The 8,940-nt window shown below is 51.5% G+C and overlaps 1 protein-coding gene across 1 annotated transcript; it reads left to right on the top strand.

Annotated features, from left to right (window-relative positions):
- The first annotated feature begins 1,737 nt into the window (after positions 1-1,737).
- IZUMO1R (IZUMO1 receptor, JUNO) lies at positions 1,738-3,818 on the top strand. The gene is made up of 4 exons (XM_029209350.1): positions 1,738-1,875; positions 2,575-2,763; positions 3,202-3,337; positions 3,472-3,818. Exons 1-4 carry the CDS (start codon positions 1,738-1,740, stop codon positions 3,816-3,818), a joined length of 810 nt encoding a protein of 269 aa, XP_029065183.1.
- Positions 3,819-8,940: the final 5,122 nt, after the last annotated feature.

Below are 8,940 nucleotides of genomic sequence, written 5' to 3'. Positions count from 1 at the left end.
CCTGTGGGCTGAGAGAAGATATCACTACCTTTACAACCCAGGTGGTCCATGGCAGGTAACTGAGCTGATGAAGGGGCAGGTAGAGCTTTGGAATAGGGCTGAGAGAGAAAGGCTTCGTAGGATAAAAGGATAAGAATAAAAATCATTTAGATTTATCTTTGCCAGGCTTGATGCCAAGTCCTTTTCAGGAACTTTCTCTTTCTTTTCTTTCCCCCAACAGTCCCATCATAACAGCCCTTTCTACAGGTAGAGAAACGGACAGAGAGTTTAGGGCATTTTCTCAAGGTCGGCCAGCTAGTAAGCAGCAGAGCTGAGAGCAGAACTCAGTAGCTGACTAAAGAGCACAGGACCTTACCCTCTATGGGGTCTGTTTCTCTGGGAAAGCGAAACCCTCCTGACTCTGCCCACAGAAGGCCCCAACATGTGGGTAAGACAGATGCTGTTAACGGGAGCCACCTGGGACTCTGCTCCTGCACCTGGACCCAGCAGGAACCAGAGGGGTAATAAATAGGCAGGATCATAGACGTCTCCTCAGCCTCACAATCTCTGGAGGTGGGAGAGCGCCGCTCCTGCTTTGAAAGTGAGTATGAAGAAAACGCTAGAAGAGGCGGCATTTTCCTCTGTCCACCTGACACACCTGATTCTTTGAAATACACCGTGGCCGCGGCCGTGCTGGAAACTGGAGCTGCAGGGAGAGAGCAGCTTTAGATTTAGGCTCAAAGATGGGCTCAGAAGGTGGAACTAGCGTCTCCCCCTCCGATGCTTGAGGCTCTCAACTTGAGCTGAGCCACAGGTTTTCAGGTTCATCCCGATGGGTCCACAGCCGGTTCCTGAGAGGCGTCGGGCCTGGGCTCCTGGGTGGGTGATGGGTGTGGGGGATCATTGGGTACTTGTTTTTTTTTCTCTTTCTACTCTCTCTCATTACGAGAACTACCCAGGGCAGAGTGGGAATCAGGGCACAACAAACATCAAGGGAAAAGCCAGCCTTCTCATTCCAGTAACGGGGACCAGCTTTGGATGTGGAAGACTCAAGGTGGCTCACGCCTGGGCACGCTCCCTGGCCGTGAGATGCCAGCAAGGCCACTGGGCGCCCGGCTGCCTCAGCCTTGTGCTCAGACTGGGTTTGAGATGGGTTGAGGCTGGTGGAGGCGGACCACTGCTCTAGGGGAAAGGACTCTGGCCACAGGGAACTGCGGAGGAGGCCAGATGCTTGAGGAGCTGTGGGCCTTGTGTGGACCTTTCAGAGGGGCCGGAGTTAGTGTTAGGGTTGGCACTCTATGGGGTGAGGATTGCATTCGTCACACTACCCAGTCCCACTGCGCCTTTGGCCCCACGTAGAATCTGGTTACGGAGCCCTTGTTCAGTTACTCAAGATCAAAGCTCTGAATTCCCAGCCCATATGTCACTGAGTTAGAAAGTCTGCCTCTGAGTGGAGAAGGGCCAGGGCAAGTTCCCCCAGGGAAAGCTGGAACCGTCCTACCCGTGACCCTCCTTCACCTTGGGGCTGATCTCTTCCCCTCCCTGGCCTCAGTTTCTGCATCTGTAGGTGGTTAGGGGTGAGTGTCAGACCTCACTGGATAGTTTATGACGCTGCCTCAGATAAAGGTTCTAGAAGCAGCCAAAGTATCATGGTCGCTTGAGGGAGGCTTGAAGCCCATGCCTGCTCCCAGGGATGACGGAGGGCGTGGATTGAGGTGTCCTCTCCATCGCAGGCGGAGCTCCTCTCTGCGGCAGGCCATGGGGTGTTGGTGGCAGCTCCTGCTGGGGCTGTGGGCAGTCCCACCCACGTGGGCTGGGCGCGAGCTGCTCAACATCTGTGTGAACGCCAAGCCCCACAAGCCAGCGCCCAGCCCGGAGGCCAAGCTCCACGAGGAGGTACGGAAGCCGGAACCGGGAAGGGACACAAAGGCCAAGATGGCTTCTGAATCCCTATCCATCTTGACTCGTTTGGTTCCCTAGGTTGGGTTTTGGCAAAGGCCACTGGAGGGGGTGGGGGGCTAATTGCCAAATGATTTACTATTTTCATCCCTGAGCTGCACGGCCACTCAGGGAGCAGGGGCAGGTGATGATCCCGGAGACTCATAGATATTCAGCCTAGATTCCAACAAGCAAGGTCCCCTACTCTGCCCTCCCACCAGCAGGCCCTGGAAAAAAAATAAGACTTAAGGAACCCCTCCCCAAGTCCCTAAAGGCAATTGACAGGGATGAGGGAGGAGGGGCATGGCTGGCATGTACCTATGAGCCCTTCTCAGCTGCAGGTGCCCTGCCCCAGTGCAACCCCACATTCCCCTGGGTCTTGGGGACAACCCTGCTACCGCACCCCCAGGATCTGAGACCTTGAAAGCCCCTTTCCTAGGGGGCTCACAGTCTGTTGCGGGGAGGCCAGTGTGCAGGTGCCCTTTGGGTGTGAATATTGACTATTTATCGGCATTCCTTCTATCCAGCGGTCGCTGGCCTAAAGGCATCCCACTTGCCGGGTCCTCTTCTAGGGGACATTTTTACCTTCCTGGCCCAGACACTCATCAACCCTCTGCCCCTACGCCCCATGCCTTTTGTTTCTTCATCCACCTTCAGTGCATCCCCTGGAAAGACAATGCCTGCTGCACGGCCAATACGAGCTGGGAAGCCCACCTGGATGTGTCCCTGCTCTACAACTTCAGCTTGGTTCACTGCGGATTGATGATGCCGGACTGTCAGAAGCACTTCCTGCAGGCCATCTGCTTCTACGAGTGCTCCCCCAACCTGGGGCCTTGGATCCAGCGGGTGGGAAGAAGTGGGCGGGGGTGGGTGGGCAGGAGACATGTCCATCAATGCCCTGTCCATAAGAGCCTGAGCCGCAGGATGCTAGCAGGAACAGGAGATGCTGTCCCCCCTACGGACAAGAGCAGAGTCAGAGGCCGCTGTGGGGGACACAGATGGAGAGGAAGTCACCTCTGGCCCTAGAGAATGGCATGCATGGAGAGTGGTCACAGGAGAGCAGCAGGATGGAGGGACTATTTGAGTCACATCTTCTGTTTGTAGGAACAGGGCTGTGTACAGACTATTTAACCCAGCCTCAGTATTCTCATTTGTAAAACAGTATTTAGTGACTTCATAAGAGAATATGTTCCGATGGTACCTGACCCAAGTTCCATTGCAGCTATTGCTAGTCCTCAAATGGGCGCTCGTATAATTCTTGCCTCTTGCTATGCCCGCATCCAGCTGGACCCGCGTGGGCAGGCGGAGCGGATTCTGGATGCGCCCCTGTGCTGGGAGGACTGTGAACAGTGGTGGGCTGACTGCCGCACATCCTACACCTGCAAATCCAACTGGCACGGCGGCTGGACCTGGAGTCGGGGTGAGTGATGCTAAGCAGGGTCCGGGAGGCCCCCCACCCGAGGGCAGGCGCAAGCCCTCTGCTCCCCCGGGGGCAAATGATGGGGATGTGAGGACAGGAGCGGGTAAGTTGTCCGTGCCTGGATCTCCCCTCAGGGAAGCCCCGCTGCCCTGCCAGGGCCCTCTGTCACCCTTTCCTGCATTACTTCCCCACCCCGGCTGACCTATGTGAGAAGATCTGGAGCAACTCCTTCAAGGCAAGCCCAGAGCACAGGACCAGCGGGCGGTGCCTGCAGAAGTGGTTCAAGCCTGCCGGGGTCAACCCCAATGAGGCCGTGGCCCGCCTCTTCGCCAGCCCTGCCCCGTCCTGGGGGCTCTCTGACACGCTCCTGGTTTTCTCTCTGTTCCTGCTGCTTCTTTCCCGGGAGCCCCTCCTCCTTGCACACACTCCTGCGCTCACCCAGCTGTGGGCCAGGCCCGGCCACGGCAGCCTCCTTCCTTAGGACCTTGCTGAAATGAGAAGCACAGGCTGGGGGCTTGTGCCTGAGCCTCCCACATTCGGTTCTGCTCTGCTGCACCTTCCCGGCCTGGAAGGCAGCTGGGGGCTGGGAAGCCACAGGTGACCATCCCCTCCTGTCTTAAGGATGGGGGACTCTGAGGTGGAACTGAAGGCCCTTCTCATCCAGTGCACGCCCACCCCCTACCCAGTAGAGCTGATGGTGACTGCCCTGGCCTCCCCTCCCACGATGGTGTCTCCAACAACACAGCAGTCGACCTTTCCTTCTGCCTGACCCACTCTGTCCTAGCTCTATGGTCAGGGGTTGGGCTGCAAGAAGCAGAGCCGGTTTGCCCTCTGCACTGAAATCTCCTAGTTGGTTGTTACTTTCTTAATGATGATAAACTTCTTAACACATGCCAGGCCCTCTCGTTACATCCTCACAACAGCTCTCTGGCGGGAGTGCTTTCAACACTCCCTTTTCTTCAATAAGCAACACACCATAAAAAAGACCCAAAGCCGGGACAACCGTGGTGCCACCCAGACCATCGGCTTTGTTTTGGGTACCAAGATTGAAGCAGCTTTCTCAGGTGCTTTCGGCTTTCCCTCTTCTTTTTAACTCCGGAATCGCAACATGCTGGTGTGAAATGTTGGAAACCTAAGTTCTAATGTCTTTATACCACTTTCTGTATGACTTTTGGCAAGTCCTTTGACCTTCATTTAAGACTGTCGTGGTTTCCCTCTGCTGGAGGAATGAGAAAGTTGGACCAGATGATTTTAACTTACGGAAAGAAAAGGAAAAAGGCAGTGCCATTGTTTTTTGGGATACAGACTGTGCTTCTCGGGCAGTGCCGTGTCCTAAAGACTGAGGGAGAAGAGGCAGAACTGAACCCGAGAAGGGACATCAAGACAGCCTTCACATCCCGCCTGTAAGTGGACCGACAGCCGATGCACCCACTCAGAACCTTCTGGAGCCTGAAGCCCAGCAGCTTCCCAGCATAGATGGTGCCTTCCCACAACCTTTTCTTCGTCAAAGAGAGGCTTCTAATATGTCTGCAGTTGAGTTAGAAGAGACAACCAAGGTCACCCCCGTCCCTCCCACACTTACCTTGAATGTGCTCATTCACGCGTAAAGCCCAAGCCTGTTACAGGCAGGACACACGAGATCTAAAACTTATGAAGAGAGTCCTGCAAGTGAGGTGCTCAGAGTCTGGAGAAGGAAGCAGACAGCAGCAGTGGTGACAAAGCACTTCAGTCTGCAGGAACGCCTGGGCCGGGGTGGGGTCCTAGGAAGGCCTCACAAAAAGGGTGAGGCTTGAGCCTGGGTGAAGAAGGGTCACTTCACTGAGAACAGGGAGGAAATGCGAGACAAAACCCAGCCGGGTCCCCAAGGCATGAACTGTATGAAGCAGGACCTTTAATTGCTCTTCAATCAATCAATCAATCGTGGCTTCAAAAATATGTATAGGTAACATCTCTTGAGAGTTGAGGACTGAATGAAGTGTCTGAGAGTATCTTTGGTAATAAAGCTGAGAGTTTAATGAGGTTTTGTTTTTTAGTGTTTTTAGGTATAAACATAAAAATTAGTCAAAGTAGGGTTAAAGTTGAGACGCACAAAGGAAGACTAGTTCTGGGAGCCCTAATAACTGTTACTATTTATTTATTTATTATTATTTTTTTTTTTGCCGTACGCGGGCCTCTCCCTGCTATGGCCTCTCCCGTTCTGGAGCACAGGCTCTGGACGCGCAGGCTCAGCGGCCATGGCTCACGGGCCCAGCCGCTCCGCGGCATGTGGGATCTTCACGGACTGGGGCACGAACCCGTGTCCCCTGCATCGGCAGGCGGACTCTCAACCACCGCGCCACCAGGGCAGCCCTGTTACTATTTACTGATTACTCCGTGCCCGAGGCTCTGCTAAACTCCTTACATGCATTAGTTCATTTGATCCTCACAAAAGCCTTGAGAGGTACTCTTGCACCCCCATTTTTCAAATTAGGACAGAAGCATGTGGGTTTGAAACCAGGTAAGTGTGACCCCAGAGTCCCAGCTCGTAAGGCTTACACTGAACATCCTGGCAGGTCGTCGTTGAGTAGGGCTGGGGCAGACGTGGGGAATGGAGGGAGGGAGGCTGGTTCCTGACAGGTCATGGTCAGGAAGGAGACTGATCTCTCTCCCCATATGCGGTTGTGAGGAGTGTTGGGTTTCAAGCAGTGGAGTGGAACCGTCAGATTTGCAGCTAGATTGTTTGTTTTAATCAGAGTATCCTTACACTTGGTTAAAACACATAGGTCAAATGATCTCTAACACACACTGAGCCACAGAGCCGCAGCTGGCCCCTAGGCCCCAGGGCCCCTGCCCAGAGGCTCCCACGTCTAGCCGCTGCCAGATCTAGCTATGAGAAAGTTACAAAAGGTGTCTTATCTTTCTGCCACACATTCAGACTATTTTTTTGCTCTCTGTTCTATTAGTTTTTCAACTTAATCTTCCAATCTTTGTAATTTTGGAAATCCATTTTTAATTTCCAGGAAACTTTTTTTTAACTCCCTTGTTCTTCACAGCCTGCTGTTTTTTGGTTTTATGGCCGTAATATCTTCTCATATCTCACTGCAGATCTAGCTAGAATTTTTTTTATAAATTTATTTTATTTACTTATTTTTGGCCGTGTTGGGTCTTTGTTGCTGTGCGCGAGCTTTAGGGGCAGGGGCTTCAGTAGTTGTGGCACGTGGGCTCAGTAGTTGTGGCTCGCGGGCTCTAGAGCACAGGCTCAGTAGTTGTGGTGCACAGGCTTAGTTGCTCCGTGGCATGTGGGATCTTCCTGGACCAGGAATCGAACCCGTGTCCCCTGCATTGGCAGGCGGATTCTTAACCACAGCACCACCAGGGAAGCCCTAATTAGAATTTTTTTAAAGCTTGTTTCTAGTCTCTGAATGACCTGTTTTCTCCAAGGTCAATCTGTTTATCTTGATCTCCTATGTGCTGCTGGTTTTCTCTGTGTGTGGTGACCTTGGTTGTGTGTCCATATTTAAGAATGAGTCACTGGGTTGATTTTTCTATCCAAGCGGTATAGGTGTCCTCCATGGTTGTATATGTGGGTCTCCTTTCCCCCGACTAACAAAGCTGATGGGGAGTTCTGGGTACATGGGGAGGGTTCGTTGACTGGAAGACTTTGCTTCAGAGTGTGGAAATGATGAAAACCCACCAAGTGAGAACGAGCAAAGCCTCTTTATTCAGAGCTTGCTATAGCAAAGGAGTCAGCCACCATTACTTGCATTTTGGCAGAGACTCAAAGGAGAAAGTTTTAGAGTGGAAAAGAGAGAAGGTTTCAGGGGCGCCCTGATTAGAGGCTGTTGGCATGGTGAAGCTGGAGGTCGGCTAACAAAGCAGGTCCTCCGGTGATTGGTTAGAGGTGCATATTTGGCTTTCTCTGATTGCCCCTTGGTTGAAAGGAGAGAGAAAAATCAAAGAAGCTGTTAGCTATTAATCAAGTCCTGGCTATGTGGAGCTGATTGTTAGAGGGATTATCGTTTGGCTTCCTGGGCTGTTTGTAAAGATAGCTGTGTAACTTCCTATCACTCTGACTAATAGATAGTCGGCTGGCTCTCTGGGCTGATTACTGTGGATGATGGATTAGAATTCTATTTTTATATACATCTGGCCATCGTCCATTTGCAGTCTCAAGACTGAGTTGGCTGGAGCTGTGTTGGAGCGCAGACCCCCTCAAATACTGGAATAAGGATGGTTCTTTCTGGGGTGCCAGCATCAGATACTTCATCATATGTAAAACTGCAGCACTACCCAGATTTTAGCTTAGAGAACGTCTTCCAGGATCCCCCAACCTCAGGGGTTAAAGTTGGGTTGCCTGAGCTCTAGATTTGGGCAGAGGTCACAGGAGGGAGCATGTAGTATTTCTCTCTCTGCTGCCGCACCCGCCAACTCAGAGCCTCTCCGAGGTTCTGCCCCACAGGTCAGCTCCTTCTGCTACAGCTGCTTCTTCCTCCTCTGGCAACCCCTGGTTCCCTTGGTGTGTTTTCCTGTGCTTTTCATCTTCTAAATATTTGTTGAAATCTCTTGTTCAGTGATGGTTTCCTTCGCACTCTCTTAGTAAGGGAACACTTCGAAATAAACAATCAGGGGATATGGGGATATATGTATATGTATAGCTGATTCACTTTGTTGTACAGCAGAAACTAACACAACATTGTAAAGCAATTATACTCCAATAAAGATGTATTTTTAAAAAAAATCATTTTAGTGAGATCCCAGTTAGTCATTCCACCTTAGATAACCAGCAGCTGCAGATTTTTTAAAGATCGCATTGTTGTGTAATAAAGTAGATTAAAATTGGGGCCAGACTGAAGACAAGGAGGCTGAGGACAATGTGTAAGATGAATTTGTACGTGGGGAATGAAATAAGAAATGCAGGTGATAGGAACCTAATTGTGAGTTATGCTCTAGGAGGTATTATGTCAGGCTACAGGAGAGACAGTGGACCAGAAAGGTATAAGTTCAGGAACTATTAGGAAGATAGCACCTACAGAAATTTGGGCCATACTTGGGTATACAGTGCCACAAAGCAGGTGTAAGATGAAATGTGGGAGAGAACTATCTCAAAGGAACCAACCATCTTGGATAATTTGACTGTGACACTCCTGTTTATAAGAGGTCCTTTCCCTAGCCTAGGCTGTGCTAGGTCTTGGGTGGGAGGGGAGATGGCAGAGGGCATTCCTTCTACTGGATGCAACCCGGTCACTCTTCCACTATGGGAACATCAAACTCTATTCAAGTCCTTCCACAGAGAATTCTGGGGAGTCCTAGGTAGCAGGTGAAAAACAAAACAAAATGGCCCTCTTTTGTATGCATCCCTTGCTTTAAGATTCCTTTCTGAGTAAATCTCCTCAGTAAGACCCCTTCCCCGAGTGCAGAAGTCCCTGCAGCCTGACATTCATGCCCTAAGATCTTGTTCCCAGACCACTCCTCTGCTGCCTGAAAAGGGTGGCCACCCTTCCCATTCCTCTGCCACCATGTCCCTGCCCAGTCCTTTCCCCATCCAATCTCCACTGACCCACTCTACAAAAATTACTGCTTCCTTGGGTACTCGCCAATGTCCCATTGCTTTTGCTATTGGGGGA

This window comes from Monodon monoceros, unplaced genomic scaffold (assembly GCF_005190385.1).
Source record: "Monodon monoceros isolate NGI ecotype Baffin Bay Population unplaced genomic scaffold, NGI_Narwhal_1 Super_Scaffold_7, whole genome shotgun sequence".
Taxonomy (NCBI): domain Eukaryota; kingdom Metazoa; phylum Chordata; class Mammalia; order Artiodactyla; family Monodontidae; genus Monodon; species Monodon monoceros.
Note: the sequence above shows the minus strand (reverse complement) of the source record. Positions and strands in the feature narration are given on the sequence as shown.